Here is a 24,247-nt window from a genome sequence, read left to right as displayed (position 1 = left end):
GTGGTGCCAGAAAGTTAGAATGTGCTATATTTTTTTTAAAAAGGAGGGGGCAGGGCATTATCAAAAGGTCATAGACGTCAACCTGAAAGCACTTTCAGTAGCCAAAGTTGGAACAACTTGAGCAACAAAATAACTATACATTAGTTTATAACCCAAAGAATAAAATATCCATGAGTTCACTGATAGAACTAACTGAATAGAGGAGTGATAGTTCTTTCTTATAGAAGAATTCCAATTAATAAGTGTAGAAGGCATGAGGGAAATAGAAAATCACCATTAAAACACACGATAACAATTGCTGTAGGCAGGATTGACTTATGGATGCTAAAATAAAAGCATAGTTTTAAACAGAAGCGGAGTATTTGCATAGCCCCAGAATATTTAGTAATTACACAAGGAAAAATAGTAAGTTGCAGTAGAGAATTCTGACAGATATCACTTTAGCCAAGTAAGCAAGGTCAATATCACCAGTGTATTTACGCTGGTATCATATGCCCCCGATATGATATAGTAGGGGCACGTCTACACACAGGGATGGATTCGTTCCCAGTCTACTCATGAGAAAACAGGCAAACCCAAATTGAAAGACATTCTTCTAAATAACTTATTTTTCCCAAAGATTTTATTTATTTGACAGAGAGAGAGCGTGCGCACACACGCTCAAGCAGGGGGAGCGGCAGGGAGAGGGAGAAGGCAGGGAGCCCAATGTGGGGCTCAATCCCAGGACCCTGGGATCATGACCTGAGACAAAGGCAGACACCTAACTGACTGAGCCACCCAGGTACCCCTAAAATAACTGACATTATACAGAATACTCTCAAAAGTGTCAGGGTCACAAAAGACAAGGAAAGACTAAGAAAGATTGAAGGAAACTATGGAGACATGACAATTATATGCAATGTGGGATCCAAGATTGGATTCTGGAACGGAAGCGGACATCAGTGGGGAAATCTGAATAAAGTTTATACTTTGGTCAATATTATTATACCAAAGTTAATTTCTTAGTTTTGATGAATAGTCTGTGGGTTATATAAGATGTTAACAGATGGAGAAGCTGGGTATAGAGTATATAGGAATTCTCCACCTTATATAGGAATTCGCCACCTTTTTTTTTTTTTGCAACTCTTCTGTAAGCCTAAACTTAACTCAAAATTTAAAAACTTTAATGTTCAAAAAAAATTCCAACTGACATGTATGAGTCAGCCTTCTCTTGTCCCTCATCTCTGGACATAGATATCTCTTCATACCTGGAATTTGGCTAGTCAGGAAATTAATTAGCAAGACAGTGAGGGAAATTTAAATAAGGGTAGTGAGTAGAGGCTGGGCCCCATCTGTCCATCTTCACTACTATTCCATTACCCCCCAGACACCTACAGCTCACCCATCTTGCAGCCTTCAGGATAAATTCTGGCTCCTCAGAATGATTTTCAAAGCCCCTCTGACCCTGGCATCAGCCTCTTCATCCCTTCTCCCTTTGCTGCTCCCCAAAAAATTCACATTCCATCCTAGTTCTCCAAAAACTCAATGATGTTTCATGTTTGGGGGGCTTTGCATATGTGGTTTCATCTTCCTGGAATGATTTACCCCCTCCTCTTCACGTGGTTATATATACTTTTCTTTGGAGGCTCAGCTTTTCTTTGTAACATCCTCTAAGCAGCTTTCTCTGACACCACCCCTCACCAGAAAGCTGACCCTCCTGGACTTCCACAGCCCCTTTTGCCCTCTGCCATAGCCCCAATCACCTTGTGCTATATTTCTGTTCCCCCTATTATTAAACAGTGTGCCCCTCAAGGGCTATGTCAAGTCCCACTTTCCTTGTGTCCTTTACCAGTTAACCCAGTTAGGTAAGATGCTTTCTGGTTTGGTGGATTTACTCTGGTCGGGGGCCAGAGCACGAAGTGGGATAGGGGAAATATTGTTAATTTCATCAGCGGCAAGAGGAAGATAACTGAGCCTCATGAGGGAATTTACTCAGTACGGAAATTATGTGGGGGAAAAAAAGAAATTATTTGAGAATATTTAAAACTCCTTTAACTTTGTTGTCTCAAAACTTACTAGTCAACTAGTTAAAAAGTAAAAAGTTAAGGAAAACTTCTTGGAAGAGGCTCATGTTTGTAGAATGGCATCGTGAGAATGACTCTGTAGCGTTGCCATACTGCTTTACCAGGATTAAAATGGAACCCCAAGAAATCTCAAGCAGAGAATATTTGAGCAGAATCTTGAAGGCATAGAAGCTCAGGCTCCTTACAAACTTAAATAAGTATTGATTTGATTAATTGGTTGTAATCTCCACACCCAGTGTGGGGTTTGAACTAACAATCCCAAGATGAAGAATTGCATGCTCGTCCGACTGAGCCAGCCAGGCATCCCTTAAGAGCTTTTTATTTATTTTTTATTTTTTATTTTTTTTAAAGATTTTATTTATTTGACAGAGAGAGACACAGCGAGAGAGGGAACACAAGCAGGGGGAGTGGGACAGAGAGAAGCACGCTTCCTGCCGAGCAGGGAGCCCAACGTGGGGCTCGATCCCAGGACCCTGGGATCATGACCTGAGCCGAAGGCAGACGCTTACGACTGAGCCACCCAGGTGCCCCCCTTAAGAGCTTTTTAAAAAACAACTCCCCTCCTCCCTCTCTCCAAATATGAGAGAGAGAAAAAGTAAGGAGGGAGGGGAAGGGAGGGAGAGAGAGAAAGTGTATGTGTTTATATATTTTTTCTTAACTATTTGGGAGGAAGTTAAAGACCTCGTTCCTCTTTGTTTTCTAACATAACCAGAGCACTATTATCAAATCAGGAAATTTAACATGGTATAATACTGTAATCTAATTAGCAGACCTTATTCAAATTTCACCACTTATTTCAACATCCTTTATAGCAGTGTATTTTTTGTGATCTAGGAGCCAATCCAGGATCATGTATTACATTTAGCTTTTATGTCTCTTCCGTCTCCTTTAATCTGAAATGATTCCTCATCCTTTTTTTTTTTTTCTTGAATAACATTGTTAATTTTGAAGAAGACAAATAGAATATTCCTCAACTTGGGCTTGTCAGTTTCCTCACAGTTACATTCAAATTATGCATTTTTGGCAAGAATGCCACAACAGCAACGTTGTGTCCTTTTAGTGCATTCTATCGAGAGCGCATGGTATAGCTTTGCCCTACTATTGGTCATGTTAACTTGAGTCACTTGGTTGAGGTGATGTCACTTGGGTAAGGTGGTGTTGCCAGATTTTTCCACCGTAAACTTTCTGAGTAGAGGCAACAACAGGTGCGGAGGTAAAACTGTAAAACAGCATGACCTGTTCAAGGACTAACAGATAGTTGTCTGTTGGGGTGCCTGGGTGGCTCAGTCATTAAGCGTCTGCCTTTGGCTCAGGTCGTGGTCCCAGGGTCCTGGGATCGAGCCCCACATTGGGCTTCCCTGCTCTGCGGGAAGTCTGCTTCTCCCTCTCCCACTCCCCCTGCTTGTGTTCCTTCTCTCGCTGTGTTTCTCTCTGTCAAATAAATAAATAAAATCTTTAAAAAAAAAAAAAAAAAGATAGTTGTCTGTAGTTACAATGTAACGTTTGTGGCAAGAGATGAAGATGGGGAACCCCAGAAGAACAAGATCATAGGAGTGTCTTGAATGCTAAGTTTTAGGGAGCTTGGGTTGAGCCCATAGACCAAAGGGAGCCACCAATGGGTTTTGAGCAGGACTTTGATGTAGTTAGCTTTGTGTCTTACTCTCCTTTCTGTTTCTGGGTTTGGTTTGGCTGCCCAAGCCTAAGTGAGGAATGGTAGGTACAGCAGTTCCAGAGCAGAAAAAGTATTTGTACTTCTTTTAAGCAGATAGAAGAACTATAGCTGCTGCCACTCAGACTTGGATAAGAGATACTGCAAAACCATTCCTGTGACCTTGCACCCAGAAGCCCTTTGTTTTTGTTTTTTTTCTAAATCAGTTCAGTACAAGAAAGATTCTCAGCACCATTGAGAAACTTGCTCTTAGCTCAGTATAGCATCGAGGAATAAGCAAAGAATCAGAGGACCTAAACTAAAATTCCCCACTCTGTCAGTTCTTCCCTGAGTGGTCTTGAACAAATCCCTTTACCTCTCTGAGCTTCAGGTTTTTTCATCTCTAAACTACATAGATAATAATAATGTACACCTTCCAAGAATCAAATGTGATACCATATATATGAATACATTATAAGCTTTAAAATATGATCCAAGTTTTTGTTTTAACAGAGGCACTGTGACACATTGTATTATTTCCCACACTTCAGGCAGTTTCATGCCATCTTGACAAATTTTACAGTCTTTGACCAAACCAGTACTATTATTTATATTCTTCTTTATTTTTTTAAAAGATTTTATTTATTTGAGAGAGAGAGCAAGAGAGAGTGAGCACGAGTGGGGTGAGGGGCAGAGGGAGAAGCAGACTCCCCACCAAGCAGGGAGCCCGATATGAGGCTTGATCTGGGACTCTGGGATCTTGACCTGAGCCGAAGGCAGACGCCCAACCAACTGAGCCACCCAAGCACCCCTATATTCTTATTTTGTTTGTTTGTTTGTTTTTTAAAGATTTTATTTATTTATTTGACAGAGAGAGACACACAGTGAGAGAGGGAACACAAACAGGGGAAGTAGGAGAGGGAGAAGCAGGCTCTCCGCTGAGCAGGGAGCCTGATGCAGGGCTCGATCCCAGGACCCTGGGATCATGACCTGAGTCGAAAGCAGATGCTTAATGACTGAGCTACCCAGGTGCCCCTGTATTCTTCTTTAAATCAAAATTTTTAAAAAAAAAAAAAAAATCAAAGTTAATTTTCAAAGGGAATTTTTTATCACCTCAGTGAATGGAAAATCAGTACATTTTAATGCACGTTAGGGTACGTGTATAATTAAGAGTTTATGTACCACCTAAAATTTTGTTTCTCCAGTAGTATACAGACACACTATGGGAAAAACTAGTTGTGGAAAGAAGTCTGGTCTTAGTCTAATAGTCTGGATTCCAATCCTGATTCTGCTGTTTAGTTTCTGTTACTGTAAACAAAGTACTTCATTTTTCTGAGCCTTACATTCATCTGCTCAATGGGAGTGATACTGATACTTCCCTCATGGGTTTGTTTTACCCAAGATATAACTGAAACACAGTACATGTCCATCATGTGTGAGTTTCCTTAGTCCAAGGGGGGGTTGAGAGACAACACGAGCTTTTAAATATCAGAACAAAAAATTGGTAAGTTGTAAATCTTTAAGATTTGTGGCCCTTAAAAAAGAAAAACATGTTGAGTTCCTTCCTCACCTCCAAGACAGTGAGAGTGAGATATCAAGTAAAATGTATTCAGTGTTGGATCTGCTGATGATAGATCTTTATTCTGCACCTGTGAGCTGAAGCAAAGACATAGAGAACTCAGTATTGGAAATGGAAGTGTCTGAAGACTGTCATTGACTCTAGAACAGCAGAGAGGGAATTTTAAGGATTTTTAGAACTTGAAATTAGGTTGAAAGAGAGCTCCCAACAAAAACCAGTATGCATCTGGCTCTAATATAAACTGTATGTTTCCCACTCCAAATTCACAGCAGCCTTGTAAAGCAGACTATGCTGTCTCCATTTCACAGATGAAGATGTTAAGGCTCCAGCAAAGCTGGGAATGGAACCTTGGTTTTTTAATTACTGTGTACATAGAAAAGAGGCTGGGTAGAGGGAAGAATTAGTTATTGAATACCTACTTTATGTGCCAGGCCCTATGCTTGGTGCTTTAGCTATGTTATTTTATATGTGATCCTCAGAACACCCCATAAGATAGGTTCCAGTAGCCCCATTTATTCTTCAAGAAACTGAGGTTCAGAGAGGTGAAGAAACTTGTCTGTAGTTACACAGACCAGGCAAAAACTGGATTAATTAATTAATTAATTAATTAATTTTATTATTATTATTATTTTTTAAAGATTTTATTTATTTGACAGAGACAGTGAGAGAGGGAACACAGGCAGAGGGGGAGAGGGAGAAGCAGGCTCCCCGCCGAGCGGAGAGCCCGATGCGGGGCTCGATCCCAGGACCCTGGGATCATGACCCGAGCTGAAGGCAGACGCTTAACAACTGAGCCACCCAGGCGCTCCTATTAATTTATTTTAAAAAGATTTTTTAGTATTTATTTTTGCGAGAGATCGTGCACAAGTGGGGGGAGGGGCAGAGGGAGAAGCAGGCTTCCCGCTGAGCAGGGAGCCTGATGCGAGACTTGGTCCCAGGACCCTGGGATCATGACCTGAACCGAAGGCAGACGCCTAACAGACTGAACCACCGAGGCGCCCCAAAAACTGGATTTAGACCCAAGCTCGTCTAATTCTGAAATGTGTAATCTTCTAAGGATACCAAGGATGATGTCTGCTTTAAGGAAAATGAACTTCCTGTTAGCCTTTCAGTTACCACAGGAACTGAGCGTTATGCTTGGAACTCTCAACCCTGCCCCAAGAACTTTCTAGATTCTTCATGTTAATTTTTCTGGAAGCAGGTATATTATTTATATATGTATATATATACATGTATATGTGTGTGTGTGTGTGTGTGTGTATATATATATATATATATGTATATATAGCAAAGCTTACTCTCATGATGCTGTTAGCTTATCTTCTGTTGTTAACATTGCCTCCTTCAAGCTAGCCTCCACAGAGGCCATCACAAAGATTTTTCGAAAATGCCGACCTGACCACATCCATCCCCTGCATTCCATCTTATCCTCAGCTTCCTCTGCTGAAGTCCATACTCTTACCCTAACATTAAAGGCTATCTATGATCTGGCCCCAGTTGGCCTCTCCAACATCCAGCTTCATCTCTTGGTACTCTACACAGGCACGCACACACACACACACAGATGAGTTGAGGGGGAGGGGCAGAGGAAGAGGAAGAGGGAGAGAGAGAATCCCAAGCAGGCTTCACATCCAGTGCAGAACCCTACACAGGGCTCAGTCTCACAACCCTGAGATCATGCCCTGAGCCAAAACCAAGAGTCTGATGCTTAACTGATTGAGCCACCCAGGCACCCCTTTACTGACTGCTTATATAGAGAGAAACGAATCAGATCAAAATTTTGATTAATTAAAAAAAAAATTTGGGCGCCTGGGTGGCTCAGATGGTTAAGCGTCTGCCTTCGGCTCAGGTCACGATCCCAGGGTCCTGGGATCGAGTCCCACATCAGGCTCCCTGCTCCTTGGGAGCCTGCTTCTCCCTCTGCCTCTCTCTCTCTCTGTCTCTCATGAATAAATAAATAAAATCTTTAAAAAAAAAATTTGTTCTTCTCATCCTATAAATTAGACTCAAACTTAGCCTGGAAATAAAAAATACTTTCTTTAAAAATGGAAATATTCTTGGGGCGCCTGGGTGGCCCAGTCATTAAGCGTCTGCCTTCAGCTCAGGTCATGATCCCGGAGTCCTGGGATCGAGCCCCGCATCGGGCTCCCTGCTCGGCGGGAAGCCTGCTTCTCCCTCTCCCTCTCCCTCTGCTTGTGTTCCCTCTCTCGCTGTGTCTCTGTCAAATGAATAAATAAAAAAATCTTTAAAAAAAAAAAATGGAAATATTCTTTCTATCCCTCTCTTTGAATTTACTGAAGCCTTCAGATGCATCATCCTGGTGGGATATTTGTAACTGTGCACAGGACTATTAATAATGCTGTCACCTTTGCTGAGCATATTAAATGCATGCAGGGTGTGCAGTATGTGTCCATTGCCCTGGGGGCCCAGAAGTATCTGTTGCCTATGACGTAGCCTAGAATAATGGAAAGAGTATATACTTCGGGTCCAGAAAGACCTCTGTTTTGATCTTGATTTCACCAATTATTACCTCGTGCTTTTGGCCAAGTTTGTTCTCTTTTTGTGCCTAGATTTCTGTGGGTATGCTTTTGACCGTCTTGACTTATGTTTCCTTCCAGCAATCAGAGAAGATGGCATGCCTGGAGGCCGAAATAAGAGCATTGGGCCCGTCCAGGTGAGTTCTAGGCCTCAGTCTTTTGTGATACATCCTGGAAGCCCAGTGCTTCTGGTGTTCCTGTAGCTACTTACCTTGATCTTCTCATCTCCTGATGGGGGGAGCCATCTTGCTTTCATTCCCATAAAATTGCTTTTAGAGCCTGGTTATGAAAGTGCTTTGAAAATCTTAAATATGTAACATAATGATTAAAGCTCTTCTTGTGATTCCCTTAACTGTTCCCAAGGATTTCACAGGAAGTGAACCCAATTCTGGTTCTAAACCATCCAGAGGATTTTTTATGTCAGTCACTCAAGGTTGTCGATAACTTAGCCTGACAGAAATCATTAAGACTACTTTGTTGTTCAATGTCTCTAAAGATATATCAGCAGAAAGTTCATTGCCTTACTTGTAGAGTAGGAATGATAATACCCATTCAGTCTCACAAATATTTAAGTACTTACTGTGGGCAGGTCCTTTGTACTGTGAACTCAGTCTAGTGGGAGAGACAGATGTATAAACAGACATCAGAGTATAGTGAGTGGTAACAGGGGATGCCCAGGGAGTACAGAAAGGAGGGACTTCTTCTTCTTTTTCTTTTTTTTTTAATTGGAGCCGTGGTTGGGAACTGAAGACATTCAGGGAAGCCTTCCTAGAGAAGGCAAAGTTTGAACTGAGTCTTGAAGGAAAAAGGAGGAATTAGTTATGCTGGGAAGGGGTGGGGAGCCAAATATCTTCTATTACTGCTAGACAGAACAGACTTTAAAAAGACCACGAGATGAATCTTTAAGGAATCATAGGAAGTTGATGCAGTCAGGCTGGAGTGCTGGGCACATGTAGTGGAGTGGCAGAAGATAAGGCAGATTCCTTGAGTTTGGAATCTGTTCTCTAAAGAACGGCCTTCAGCTATCTTTGATTATAACTTCTTAGGTAAAGCCTTTGTAGGGCCAGCCTATGCCAACTTGTTCTTACTTGCCAACAGAAGAACTTCACAAAGGTAGAAAATTGGATCTGTTTATGGACCAATAAGTGAGTCCCTCAGCACACTAGTGAGTAAGACCATGCCTCAAGGATTATTGGTGTGGACCAAGAGACAACTACTAAAAGCTTCTAGGTAGAGAGAGACACATGGTCAGATTGGCATTTTATTTATTTATTTATTTATTTATTTATTTATTTATTTATTTATTTATTTATTTTAAATTAAAGATTTTATTTATTTTTTTGACACAGACACAGAGAGAGAGGGAACACAAGCAGGGGGAGTGGGAGAGGGAGAAGCAGGCTCCCTGCTGAGCACAGAGCCCGATGCGGGACTCCATCTCAGGACCCTGGGATCATGACCTGAGCTGAAGGCAGACGCTTAAGGACTGAGCCACCCAAGCGCCCCAGTCAGATTTGCAGTTTAAAAAGGTCATTCTAGGGGCATCTGGGTGGCTCAGTGGTTGAGTGACTCACTCTTGATTTCGGCTCAGGTCATGATCTCAGGGTCATGGGATCAAGCCTCACATCAGGCTCCTTACTCAACAGGGAGTCTATTGGAGATTTTCTCTCTCCCTCTCCCCGCCGCCTCCCGCCATGTGCTCTCTTTCTTTCTCTAAAATAAATAAATAAATCTTTTTAAAAAGAAATTATAAAATTACAATTAAAAAAAAGAGAGAGGGGTGCCTGGGTGGCTCAGTAGGTTAAGCGGTCTGCCTTTTGCTCAGGTCATGATCCCAGGGTTCTGGGATTGAGCCCTGCATCAGGCTCCCTGCTCAGTGGGGAGCTGCTTCTCCTTTTCCCTCTGCCGCTCCCCCTGCTTCTGCTTTCTTTCTCTCTCTCTCTCTGTCAAATAAATAAAAATAAAAAAGAAAGATCATTCTAGCAATAGAAATGGTTTGTGAAGAGCTGGGTAGGTGTCCGTGAAACTGGGAGCAAAGAAAAAGCAGTTTAAAGGGTTTTACAGAAGTCCAGCCAAGAGATAGAGATATAGATAGATATAGATAGTGGTTTTAAGTAGGACAATGATAGTACAATTTGAAGGGGAGAGAATTAGGTTCAAGAGAGATTTAATAGGTAAAATTGATAGGATTTATCCAGTTGAATGTGAGGGAATGAGAGAAAGACAGAAATTCATAGTTGTTTTGAGACATATGCTGATGAAATATGGGGAATTTCCTAGCACATATATGCACTCACTCAGGCTGTGGGTATGTGCTGTGTTCATTTCTTTTTTAAAAATCAAACATTTTTATTCATGTTATAATAAAAATTAATTTATTTTGGTCTATACCCATATGTGTTCTTATGTGTGTGTACAGTAAAAAACATGTAACATGAAATTTATCTCCTTAACAAATTAAGTATATGGTACAGTATTATTTACTATATGTACATTTTTGTACAGATCTCTACAATCTTTTCATCTTATGACTGAAACTGTATACCCATTGAGCAACAACTCCTTATTTCCCCTTCTCCCAGTCCCTGGCAACCACCATTCTACTTTCCCTTTCTAAGAGTTTGACTACTTTTGATACCTCATTTAAGTGGAATCATGCAGTATTTGTTCTTCTGTGACTTCCTTATTTGACTTAGCGTAATATCCTCAAGGCTCATCCACATTGTAGCATATGCCAGGATTTCTAAGGCTGAATAATATTCTATTGTATGTATATACCATATTTTGTTTATCCATTCACCCATCAATGGATATTTAAGTTGTTTCCATCTCTTAGCCATTGTGAATAATGCTGCAGTGAATGTAGGAGGGCAGATATCACTTTGAGATCCTGGTTTCAATTCTTTTGGATAAATACTCAGAAGTGGGATTACTGGGTCATTTGGTAGTTTTATTTTTAATTTTTTGAGAAACCTCCATACTGTTTTCCATAGTGGCCACACCACTTTACATCCCCACCCAGCATTGCATAAGGGTTCCAATTTTCTGCATCTTCTGTGGTACTTCTTATTTTCTGTTTTTTCTGATAATGGCATTCTGGATAGTTGTGAGGTGATACCTCATTATAGTTTTGATTTGTGTTTTTCTGATGATTAGTGATGTTGAGCATCTTTTCATATACATGTTGGCTGTGCTGTTTACATGTCTTTGGAGAAGTTTTTTTTTGGTATGTCTCTTCAAATCTTTTGCCCACTTTTATTTATTTTTTTTTAAGATTTTTTTATTTGTCAGAGAGAGAGAGGGTTGAGAGAGAGAGAGCACAAGCAGGGGGAACGGCAGGCAGAGGGAGAAGCAGGCTCCCCTCTGAGCAAGGAGCCTAATGCGGGACTCAATCACCCTGGGATCATGACCTGAGAGCTAAAGACAAACGTTTAACCTACTGAGCCACCCAGGCATCCCATTTTTAAATCAGGTTATTTGGGGTTTTTGCAGTTGAGTTGTAGGAATTTCCTATATCTCTTGGGTATTAACCTTTATCAGATAAATGGTTTGCAAATATTTTCTTTCATTCTCTAGGATCTTGTTGACTTTGTTGATTGTTTACTTTGCAGAAGCTTTTTATTTTTTTTATTTTTTATTTTTTTAAAGATTTTATCCATCTACTTGACAGAGAGAGACACAGCGAGAGAGGGAACACAAGCAGGGGAAGTGAGAGAGGGAGAAGCAGGCTTCCCGTGGAGCAGGGAACCCGATGCGGGGCTCGATCCCAGGACCCCGGGATCATGACCTGAGCCGAAGGCAGATGCTCAACAACTGAGCCACCCAGGCGCCCCATTGCAGAAGCTTTTTAGTTTGATGTAATTCCATTTGTCTGTTTTTGCTTTTATTGCCTGTACTTTGGATATCATACTCAAGAAATCATTGCCAAGGCCAATGTCAAGAAGCTTTTTCTCTGTGTTTTCGTTTAGGACTTTTATAGTTTCAGGTCTTACATTTAAGTCTTTAATCCATTTTGAGTTGATTTTTGTATGAAGTATAAGAACAGAATCTAATTTTATTCTTGTGCATATGAATATCTAGCTTTCCCAGTACACTTGTTGAAGAGACTATTATTTTTTTTTTTTTTAAAGATTTTACTTATTTATTTGACAGAGAGGGTGAGAGAGCACAAGCAAGGGCAGCAACAGAAGGAGAGGGAGAAGCAGGCTCCCCACTGAGCAGGGAGCCCGATGTGGGACTCGATCCCAGGACCCCGGGATCATGACCTGAGCCGAAGGCAGATGCTCAACAACTGAGCCACCCAGGCGCCTGAAGAGACTATTCTTATGTTGTCTTGGCAGATTTGTCAAGATCTGTTGACTACATATGTGTGGGTTTATTTTGGAGCTCTCTATTCTGTTCCATTGGTCTATAGGCCTGTCCTTATGCCAGTACCATACTGCTTTGATTACTGTAACTTTTAATATGTTTTGAAACCAGGAAGTGTAAGGCCTCTAGCTTTGTTGTTCTTTGTCAGGATTGTTTTGGCGATTTGGGGTTCTTTGGGTTTCCATATGAGTTTTGTGATTGTTTTTTTCTGTTTCTGCAAAAAATGCCATTGGAATGTTGATAAGGATTGCATTGAATCTGTAGATCAACTTGGATAGTATGGACATTTTAACAGTAATTGTCTTTTAATCTGTGAACAGAGGATGTCTTTCCATTTATTTATATCTTTAATTTCTTTCAGCAGTGTACAAGTCTTTCATCCTTTTAGTTATGTTTATTCCTAAGTATCTTATTCTTTTTGATACTGTTGTAACTGAGATTGTTTCCTTAATTTCTTTTCCAGATTCATTGTTAGTATATAAAAATGCAACTGATTTTGTGTTGCTTTTGTATCCTGAAACTTTGCTGAATTCTTTTGTTAGTTCTAATAGTTTTTTGGTTTTCTATTCATAAGATCGTGTCATCTGTGAACTGAAATAATTTTACTTCTTTCTGATTTAGATGCTTTTTATTTCTTTTACATGTCTAATTGCAATGGCTAGGACTTCCTACTGTGTTAAATAGAAATAGTGAGAGTGGACATTTTTGCCTTGATCCTGATCTTAGAGAAAAAGCTTTTAGTTTTTCATCGAGTATAATGTTAGCTGTAGGCTTTTCATGTATGGCCTTTATTTGTAGTCATTCTTTTTATATTTAGATGCAGTAGAAAGTTTATCTGTTGGAAAGAATTCTTAAGCATTTCCTGAATGAAAAACCTTCTTCAGCATTACTCAGTGTCTTTTGAGTACCCTTCTCCCACCATGGCAGGGATCTTCAGTCGCTTACGTCTCTAGACTTTATGTTCTCTCTAGAGTGGAGGGAGCTGATGCTCAGAGAAACCTATTTCATCTGTCATTGTATTTGACTTTTTGATACTGAGCATATAATTTTCCTTTTGTCTCTTACTTTTTTAGGTAGTGTTAAGAAGAGAGAGCTGTGATCTCCCAAGTTCTTAACTATGTTTAATTATAATTAAAAATTAGGGATAGAATTATGATTTATTGAGTACCTGTTGTGCACTTCATCACTTTATCTTAGATTAACCTCAAGTCTGTCTGATTCAGTTCTGTACCCTAAGAGGGAGCCCAAACTACTAAGTGGGTGGTATTATCTTCATTTTCTGTGTGAGGGAACTAAGGTTCAGAGAACTTGAGTGACTTGCCCAACAGTAAGCACCCAGTTAGGAAATGACAGATGAGATCTGAACCTAGATACAAGCCCTCCTAATATGTTCCATCCCCTTAATGCATCAGTGACTGCCCAGTGTCCTCTGGGACCCATATGGAGAGACAGATGCAGTCCAACTTTGGCTCCCAGCTGGAATAATCTGGCTTATCAGGACTGGTTCTTTTCACCTAGCTCAAGTACTTTCATGCCCTCCAAGCTCTGGTATTGCTCTCACTACCATCACTGAGGCTGCTTCTCAGGGTCTCAGTAGATGTCTTGTAGTTTGATGGCGTCTTTTGTCTTTACATGTCTTATTAAATCTGAGATTTCAGTGTTCTAAAGATCCCTAAGAGAAAAGGTTTGTTTTGTTACATGTTACTGAATAAAGAAAGACTGCCCCTCTAAGTATACAAATAGAAGTTTGTTAAGACCAATCACTCAACTTCTGTACCAGTTAAATGTTTCTTGTGTTCCCTCCAAGTCCTATGTGCTGGCTGGCTTCCAATTCTAAATGCCTCCTGTATTTATGATCAGAGCAGCTCAAGGTTTCTTCACAGGCTGCTGGAACAAAGAGTCATGCAGGTTTGAGTCAGACAGACTTGAGAGAAAATGTCCTCCCAGGCTTTCTATAGGAACAAGAAATAAAAATTTATCTGGCCCTTACTCCTTCCTATTCACTCTCATTCTTTGCTGAGTTTAGCCAGTTAGGCTTCAACTCTGGGTTAAACACTTTATAGAAGATGTATTTATTCACTCCCTTTATGGGATGGTAGCTAGAGCCATGGACTGAATACTTGGGTACTTTGGCCTCTTCCTCAAACTCCTCCTGACCCATGGGCATACAGTGTGATCTTGGGCAAGTCAGTTCACTTGTCTGAGCTAAAATTTCTTCTTATTTCTTCTGTAGGCTTGGGAATATCTTTCTTACTAAGAAAATCCATGTGAAGTTTCATGGACAGTACTTAATAAGTGAACATTTGTTTATTTATCCAACATGCATTCTTTGAGTACTTTTTTCTGGATTCTATCATAGCCTTAGGTCTGATAGAGGGTATTTTTATGATACATTACCATAAGTGCTATAAAAATAACAATAATGATGGTGAAGATATTGTCAACTTTCCATAATTGTTGCTATGTGTTAAGGCCTTTTCTAACCATGTGATAATGTATTAACTAATTTAATCCTCACAACAATCCCATGAGATGGATACTATTATTTTCCCTACCACACAAATAATTTTTGTTCAGATTTTGAATTTAAGTTCAAATACTTAAATGACTTGCCTAAGATTGTACAACTAGAAAGTAGCAGAGCCTGTATTGGAACAAAGGTGGTCTGACTCTAGAATTCATCCTTTTAATCACTGTGCTATTCTGCCTATCTCAGAATACACAGAATTAGAAGTGGATAGAAGAAGGACCTAAAATTTTGTCTAGGTAGTGATAGAAGGATTCACAAAGAAGGTGACATTTGAATTGGGTCTTAGAAGGCAAGTAGGAGTTTGTTCTTGAAGAGTGGTGTTTCAGGGGTAGGGAAGAATAGACTCAAAGAGAAAGAGTGTTGAAGAACGTGAAGAACGTGAAGGCTTTGTGGCTTGAGAGGAGGGTAAACGGACAAGAGGAAGGCCATAGTGAGCTATGGTGCTGGGAAACAAGCAACTGAGCTGTCCTAAGGTTAGTGAGAGACCCTGGAGTATGGAGGTGAAGGAGAGGGAATCTAGATGTCTCTCTAGAGAGTTCTGGGGATCTTTGTGAGGTTTAAATAAATTCTTGGTCCTAAAGAAGGAACAGAGGATATCCTAAGCACCCAGTCTAACATGTGTCAATTCCTTGTCAAAGATATCAGAGGAAGAGATCGAAAGGATCATGTCTGGGCAGGAATTTGAGGAAGAGGCCAATCACTGGAGCAACCATGGTGACAGCGACCACAGTTCCCCTGGGAACAGGGCTTCAGAGAGCAACCAGCCCTCACCAGGCTCCACACTGTCCTCCAGGTGAGCTTCAAGGCAAACCCAGCATCGTCTAGGGACCACCCAAAGAGTAGACCCACAAGGACCGTCTGGGCTGGGTATTCCTGGCCAGTCTGTCTCAGCCATTGTACTCTTGTTCCCTCAGTCTTTGGGGTAGGGGCCAGGAGGACACAAAGCAGCATTTCACAGCCTACTTTTTGCTAAAGACCTTGAAAATGTCAGCAGTCTCTTCTGCAGGCTAATAAAGTGATACAGCTGCTGTCTGTGCCCATACGTTCTTTACCTAACAGAATACCATTTTTATTTTTTATTTTTTATTTTTTTTTTATTTTTTAAAGATTTTATTTATTTATTTGAGAGAGAATGAGATAGAGAGAGAGAGCATGAGAGGGGGGAGGGTCAGAGGGAGAAGCAGACCCCCCGCCGAGCAGGGAGCCCGATGCGGGACTCGATCCCGGGACTCCAGGACCATGACCCGAGCCGAAGGCAGTCGCCCAACCAACTGAGCCACCCAGGCGCCCCAGAATACCTTTTTTTTTTTTTTTTTTTTTTAAAGATTTTATTTATTTATTCATGAGAGAGAGAGAGAGGCAGAGGGAGGAGCAGGCTCCCAACGAGCAGGGAGCCCAATGCGGGACTTGATCCCAGGACCCTGAGATCATGACCTGAGCCGAAGGCAGACGCTTAACCATCTGAGCCACCCACGCGCCCCCCAGAATACCATTTTTAAATGTAGCTCTTTTCTCATATTTATCATGGAAATAAAACAAACCACATTGACTATATTGAAGTTCTCATTTCTCTGTCTCAGCAAGAGTGAAGATTTTCACTTTATAAATTTTAAGAAACTGAAAAATTTTAAGCTAATTAAATTTGCTGCTATCATGGAATACCAACTTGGAGACTCTTGGTTCAAGAATGTTACCTTAAGTTAGTCATTAGGTGTAAAATGTAGCCATCAGCTACCAGGGTAGATTTCCTTTTTGCAGAAATCTTTCTTATAGGAAAGGGATTGATGAACTTTTTCTATAAAAGCCAGATAATAAATATTTTAGGCTTTGCAGGCCACACAGTCTGGGTCTCAAATACTCAACCCTACCATCATAGTGCAAAAGCAGCCAGAGACTATGTAAATGAATGAATGTGGCTGTGTTCCATTAAAATTTCATTTACCAAATGGGCCATAGGCTATAGTTTGTCAGTTCCTGTTACAGGAAACGCATCTAGGTAAAGCCAGAGGATTTTTGTTTTAGGTGACAGAATGGTTAGATTTCTCCAGGAAAGGGAAGAAGATAAGAATCTGCCTTTCTCTTGGTATTTTATTATACCTTTTATTTGTTTGATTGTTCCTTTTTTGTTCCTTCCTTTAAATGTTTAGGGAGTTCTTGCCAGATTCCTTGCCAGATTCCATGTCAGATTCCTTGCTAGGTGCTGGATTTGTTTTATGGCCTGGCAAGGCCCTTAGCCTGTCTATGCCTTAGTTTTCCTAGCAGTAAAAAAATATATACCCCCACCTTTGTGGATCATAGTCTGTGAGTATCCATTAAAATCTCTTCAAATGTGACACCTATACAAAGAATTTATTAAACCACTCTTTATTTAGTACCGATTTTGCCAGGTCCTGGGTGTCCAATGATAAATCACACATACAGACACCTGCAGAGAGTCCCTGTCTAGTGGGGGAGACATGCATGTAACCATTAATTATGTCCCTGATGAGGACAGACTGCATGGCCAAAAAACACCTTAGTCATCTTGAGCAGGCAGTAGACCTGCCATGGTTCTGCTTGACATGAGACTTTTCTCTTCAGTAGGTCTGTGGAACTAAATGGATTCGTGGCATTCAGGGAGCAGTACATGGGGATGTCTGTGCCTCCACACTATCAATACATACCGCACCTTTTTAGCTATTCCGCCCACTCGCCACTCCTGCCCCCACAAGCTCGCAGCCTGGATCCCCAGTCATACAGTCTGATTCACCAGCTGGTGTCAGCCGAGGACCTGGAGCCACTGGGCACACCCATGTTGATTGAAGATGGGTGAGTACCCCATTTAGCCCTTGCAACTTCAAAATGATCCCTGCCCGACACCCACCTTCATCCCTGGCTACTAATACCCTAGGCTTTGGAATGAGTCAAGGGGGGATATTGAGTAATGGCTCAAGCATCAGAGGACAAAATCTGTATTTATCTTTGAAGTCAGCAGTCCCTTGTTTTTCTCTTGAGCATCTTTTTTCCGAGTTGGGGCTGTTTATCAATCCTTATGGAATTGGGATTAAAGGACTTTTGTTTCTGCTTGGGCCTAGGTAAGCCAGGCCCTGAGGTGGTCTGAGTGCTTCTCTGGCTCTGAGCCAGAGATGAGCTGTAATTCTGGGAATAATTATACATCAAGTCCAGGCTCATTAACAAGGCATTCAAGGCACTAACTGGTTGTGGACTGTCTGCATCCCTAGCCAGTGTGTCCCATTGGTAGCCTGGTGCCATGTGCGCTGTGTGCAGACCTGAGTAGGTGGAAGGAATACTCTTGTCAATCCTCTGTCAGCTCTACTAAGTAGATACTAGTTCAGCCTTTAGGCCCACCAGTTGCTGCACCCATTACTCCTTTGGCCTGAGGCATAGGCTGTTTGTTATCAAGCTTAGACCCCCTAGGATATATCCTGAGATTTCTTAAGCTAGTCTCCAATATTAGAAGAGGAAATTCAAAGATCTGCTTATAAGAAGGCCACACAAAATCTTTATAAACCTGGGTGTGGGGGTGTGGAGATGAGTCATGCCAAGGGGCCTTGAAAGAAAGAAAACTGGGACCCTGTCTCATCCAGCCCAGAGATGAGAAATGCCCTGTTCCTTCCATTCAGCAGTAGCTTACAGGGGCTGAGCAACTTTAGTTTCTGAAGTCTCACCACCAGGGGGTGCAATGAGAGCAGGAAAATCTTCTGAACATGTTCTCTTCTCTTTCAGTCATATGGCCTCTGGCTCATTTCTGTGCCAGTCCCTGTATTGGGTGGGCACCAGATCCGCCCTACAGGAGCTCTCGTTGCCAAAACTAGTGCAGGAGTGATGGAATTTTCTCTAACACATGGAACACTAGTGGACACCAACATTAAAAGTCATATTCCCTAATAAATTGCACAAATTTCCAAGCCTCCTTTCCTTTCTACAACCTTTTCTCACCAAACCCACCTCTCCAGCCCTGAGCTTGCTGCTGGCCCCAGTCCTGCCCCTTTATCATTAGACTCAATTGAATGGAGCTGGAGACCCATGATCAAGGACAAGGAGCCCACTGCTAGAGACCCTTTTTACTCTTAGGAGTACCCTTTCCCTCTGCCCCCCCCCCCCCATCCTCCCCCTCTGGCCACTGGAAGTGATTTTTCACTGTCCCTACCCACAGGTATGCTGTGACTCAGGCAGAGCTGTTTGCCCTGCTTTGCCGCCTGGCTGATGAGCTGCTCTTTAGGCAGATTGCCTGGATCAAGAAACTGCCTTTCTTCTGCGAGCTCTCAATCAAGGATTACACGTGCCTCCTGAGCTCTACCTGGCAGGAATTAATCCTGCTGTCCTCCCTCACCGTTTATAGCAAACAGATCTTTGGGGAGCTGGCTGATGTCACTGCCAAGTACTCACCCTCTGATGAAGAACTACACAGGTAAGGGTTGTTGGCTGGGGAGGAAGTCCCAAGCAACCAAATCATCGTCATCCCTGCAAAGTGGGGATGGAGTGCCCCCACTGACCCTTTAGAGGATAGGAATTAAAGCCACACACAGGGCTGGTTTTGAATCCGTAACTCTGCCACTGACTAGCTTTGTAACCATAGTTAAGTCTCTGATTCCTACGTTCTGAATTTATAAAATGGGATAGATAATACCTGTACCTCCCCAACAAGGTAGTTGTGAAAAATAAATGATACTGTGCAGCGAGCCTTAGCGGAGTGCTACACTATTATTTTTTTTTTTATCACATCTGGATTACTGAGATAAGAGAATGTATCTGGGCAAAACAAAAACCTAAACTCTAAACTTCATCTATAAAGTGAGAGGCTCTGAGTTACAGTTTACAATTCAAGAACAAGATCTAGAAGTCACTGTGGTACCTACTATATGCCAGGCACTGGGCTTGGTATTTTATATTACTGTCTTATTCTTTTCTCATAGCCTCTAGCATTATAGATGTTGTTACGCCTATTTTATGGATAAGAAAACTGAAGTTCAAAGAGATCTGCCCTTTAATGTTTTGGGTTTGAACACAGAGCCTCGATTTGAACCTATGGCTGCCCAATGTCAAAGCTTAGGCTCTTTGACTGCATCTGAGATGCACTGAGGTGGTAAGAGCATGGGGCTAAGAGACCGAGCCGCTCTCTTCAGTGTTTTCTGGTGTAACTTCTCATCCTACTTGGCCAGGATCCTAATCTCCCTGTCTAGCACAGATCTTTCTCTCACTCACTTTGTGTTTTTTTGTTAAGATTTTATTTATTTATTTGACAGAGAGAGATACAGTGAGAGAGGGAACACAAGCAGGGGGAGTGGAAGAGGGAGAAGCAGGCTTCCTGCTGAGCAGGGAGCCCGATGAAGGGCTCGATCCCAGGACCCAGGGATCATGACCTGAGCCGAAGGCAGACGCTTAACTGACTGAGCCACCCAGGCGCCCCTCACTCACTTTGAAGACCTAGAGCACATGGTGACAACCCCAAAATCAGGACAAGTGATCTGTTGATACAACTTTCCTGGCTTATTAATTTATCATGTGAAAAATAAAGCTTAAATCACATTTAAATAATTTCATTAAATAATTTCAGTAATTCACCTTTATTGAACAGTTTTTAAAAATGGAAGTCCTGGGATTCCAGAACACCAAGAAAGAGGGGAGAAGAGGTACCCCATCAATGAAAACTGGAGGAGATGGGGTATTAGCCCCCACAATTCTCTACACAGGACCAAAGTGCCTCTCCTCTGTCACCCAATTGCCATGGAATAAAGACAGGCTAAGTGTTAGGCTGAGGCTGAAAGTAAAGCTCCAAGACCCTCAGGGGCCCTTTGCACAGGTGACAGAGGGAGGAGTCTGGATGTTGACACTCTCCCCTGGTTTTCTAATATTTCCTTTTCAGTGATGCTTACTGGCTTCAGAGTTTTGAACCCAGCTGACACTTTGTCCTGTAAACAGAGCTATCTGATTTTGCAGATGACCGAACCCCCTGTTTGAGCCTCTAATTCATTGTTTCCATCAAATTCCTATCTCCAGCTCCTTCATTCTGGGCCAACTGCGTGTTTGAATTGCAGTCTGCAGGTTTTAATATTGTCAGGGTTTGCAGAGCTGGCCCAATGAGTCTGGCTTCTTTATTCGCCTGGAATCCACCAATGCAGCCTGGGGCTGTCTACAAAGTCGGCCTATGGGCTTGGTATTTTATATTACTGTCTCATTCTATAGGGCTCATCCCTATAGAATGATGGCTTTTCCCAGGCCCTCTGCAGGTAGGCAGGGATCATTGGCCATGCAGGGTTCTTTGTGGCTTTGAGCTTCATAAAGCACCCCATCCCACTGTATCCAGTCCCTTGAGCCCCAAGAGCAAGGCAGAGGCTAGTAAATTAGTGAGGGAATGTTTATTTCTAGGAAGTCTCCTTACCTAGGAGAATGTAGAGCTGCACTGTCCAATATACTAACTGCTAGCCTCAGGTGACTTTTTAAATTTAAGTTAATTAAAATTAAATAAAATTAAAAATTCAGTCCTCATTTGCACTAGCCACATTCCACATGCTCACTAGCCACATGTGCTTAGTGGGTACTGTATTGGACAGTGCAGATATAGGACATCTCCATCATCTCAGAAAGTTCTGTTGAACAATGCTGATTCTAGAACATGTATTAGTTCTGAGGATAAGAAATAGATGTATTGTCAGGACTTACTGCTCCATGCAAGAAGCATATGGAATCCTTCCATGGGAAAAACGAGTTAAACTTCAACACGTTAGTTCTGATTCCATGCCCATGTACCTAGGACCCTGTTGTGTGTGTCAGAGGGAGGGGAGTTGGGATTGAGATGGTGCAGACATGGTTTCTGACTCTGAGGTGAGAGCCCCTATTCTTGGCTTAGGGGATTGGGAGACAAATAGAAACAGATAACAATCTATAAATCAGGTGGATACTGATGGAGATCGAGGGGTATATGAGGGACTGTGTAAGCACAGCCAAGGGAGTAAGTACCTCTACTTGCATAATCAAGTAATGCTTGCCAGAGGATAAGACATTTGAGCTGCAACAATGAATCACGGAACACTACATCAAAAACTAATGATGTAATGTATGGTGATTAACATAACAATAAAAAATTTTTAAAAAGACATTTGAGCTGCATCTTGAAGTGGGTTTTTCTAGGTAGATTATAGAGAATAGGAAGGCAGGAGATAAAGTCCTAGAAGTTAGAGATCCTGGGTGGTTGGTTTGTGCAGGGAACCAAAAGCAATCCCATGGATTAGGGTATAGAGAGAATTTATCTGAGAGACAGAAATGAGGGGAGAAATGACTGGAGAAAAAGATTAAAAAAAAGGCAGATCATAAGGTGTTCAAATGCCAGTCTAGGGGCACCTGGGTGGCTCAGTTGGTTAAGCGCCCGACTCTTGATTTCAGCTCTGGTCATGGTCTCAGGGTCCTGGGATTGAGCCCCACATTGGGCTCCCCACTCAGCAGGGAATCTGCTTGTCTCCCTCTCCCCCTGCTCGCACACACACGCGCACTCTCTCTCTCTAAAGGAAATAAATAAATCTTAAAAAAAAAGATTCATTAAATGCCTATCAAAAGAATTTGGGTTATATTATGTAAATACTATTAAATCATGAGATGTTTTTATGTGGAGCAATTACATGGTCGGGTGTCATTTTAGAAAGATCCCTGTGGCTGTAAAGCTCAAGATGGATTGGCATGGACGACACTAGAGGATGGTGGCTGGGTAGGAGGTTTTTCCATAACCCAGGTAAAAGAAAACAAGGCCTGGATAAGAGAGCAGTGTCTCTGGGAATAGAGAGGGCTGCACAGAGTTACGAGATAACAAGGAGGTATAGTCAGTGGGACTTCAGTGAGGCAGAAGTTGGGGATGCTGCCAGGCAGGTGAGTGCCAATTCTCTTAGCCAAGATAATGGAGCCTGAGAAGAACAGGCTAAGCGATGAGCCACTCTGAGTTTGGTTTGGAGTCTGTTGAGCCTGATCAGGCATGAGCCTGAGAGCTCAAGAGGTCAGAGGAAAAGGAAGTATGAGGACCTCTGGAATCAGGTACATCAGAGTAAAGCATTCCTTACCCTGCTAAAAACTGGGGTGTGGAGTCCGTAATTGGCCATAGCTCTTTTCTACCTTGCCTGCTCCTGCATTACTCCTACTCCCCCAAAATGCCTTTACTATTTCACGACTCTTGAGTGCAAGTGAGTTCCTGCTGTCATGAAAAGGCTTTTCCCTGATGATACATGACCACCTCCTTTTCTCAAATATTGAATCAAATTTATGGTACCCATTTTCCTTAATCAGGCTGTTATCAGACAGTGAGCTGGGCGAATTTGATTTAAAGCAGATTGTAGCACCAGCCAGTGACTGCTCCTGGCCCTAATCAAGACTCCTTCACTCTCAAGAGAAGATGCCTTGCACTAGATCGGTTTTAATGGGCACTTCTATCTCATGAACACTAGCTCCATTTCTGCCAGATCTCTGGAAGGTTGCCTCCCAGCTTCTCTGCTCACACCCTAGCTGTAAGGTTCAAGAAACAATCTTTTCTTTTTGTTGTGATAACAGGAGCAATGATGATGATGCCATTAATAATGATAATAGCTAACAATTACGGACTGTTTATTGTGCCAACTTCCATCTCAAGTGCTTTACAGACATTTGGTTAGTCCTCACCACCACCCCAAGCAACTGCACTGTTATCCTTGTTCCACAGATGAGGAGCATGAGGTTCAGAGAGGTGAAAAAACTCAAGGCTACAAACCTAGAAAGATGAGGTTGAGATCCTCACCTAGATCTGTTGTGCTCTAAAGCCCAGAATCCTTACTATTACCCTCTGCTGAATTACTTAGCCTTCCAAAAAGTTCAGCTTTTCTGGAATGTGTCCTCGAGTTGCAGTCTTACTTTCAATCTTGGAGTGTTTACATGGGTGCTGAGATGATAATTCCTTTAAAGCTGATGACTGCTCCTGGGGGTAGGTGCACTTAGCTGAATGAAAAAGAGACGACTAGGCCTCTCAGCCCCCTTAATAGGACATAACTTACATAGTGTCAGCTTCAATTGCTGACTGAATGGTCCAGTGGTTTGGGGGATCCTGGCAGGAATGTTTTCTTTGTCCCAGCATGCTTGTGTAATGGGAACCTCGAAGAAGAATGGGTGTGTTTGTCCAACTCTCTGGTTTTAAATGCTGATAATTTGCAGACAGGGAATACAGGGGCGTTAGAACTGTGGAGTGGGCAGATGTGGAGGAGGCACGGCTGCAGGAGAAAGCAGGCCCATGGAACAGAGAACAATTTGTTTATCAAGGGGTGGGATGCGGGGTGTGGAGGAAAGCTTTGCAGTCGGGCTGTGGAGACTGAGTGGGGGCACTGGGCTGGCTGCCAGCCCCCCCCCCCCACCACCACTGCCAGGGATCCATGATGGTTGCCCGTCCTAGGAAATGTGGGAAAGAAGGTACGTGCTGTCCCTAAGAGAAAGGGCAGATTTGGGACATATGCTCACGCCAGGCACTTGGGAGCTCCTTTGTGTCCCTCACATCAAGACTCAGCCAGCAGTAAG

General features: G+C 42.2%; 1 protein-coding gene across 3 annotated transcripts in view; it reads left to right on the top strand.

The window, feature by feature from the left end:
- NR6A1 (nuclear receptor subfamily 6 group A member 1) overlaps positions 1–24,247 on the top strand; it is a 229,301-nt gene that overhangs the window by 193,261 nt on the left and 11,793 nt on the right. For 2 of the 3 annotated variants that reach the window (XM_045883134.2, XM_064579872.1), the window contains 4 exons: positions 7,909–7,964; positions 15,364–15,518; positions 17,306–17,533; positions 18,882–19,136. In XM_045883134.2, the coding sequence (XP_045739090.1) occupies positions 7,909–7,964; positions 15,364–15,518; positions 17,306–17,533; positions 18,882–19,136 (694 nt within the window). The remainder of the gene's footprint in view (positions 1–7,908; positions 7,965–15,363; positions 15,519–17,305; positions 17,534–18,881; positions 19,137–24,247) is intronic. The other variant, XM_045883135.3, reaches the window with a different exon arrangement.

The sequence above is a fragment of the Mirounga angustirostris genome, unplaced genomic scaffold (genome assembly GCF_029215605.1).
Source record: "Mirounga angustirostris isolate CCGP_5_RB_7025 unplaced genomic scaffold, mMirAng1.0.hap1 SCAF_15, whole genome shotgun sequence".
In the NCBI taxonomy this organism is placed as follows: domain Eukaryota; kingdom Metazoa; phylum Chordata; class Mammalia; order Carnivora; family Phocidae; genus Mirounga; species Mirounga angustirostris.
This window is presented reverse-complemented; position numbering and strand designations above follow the sequence as displayed.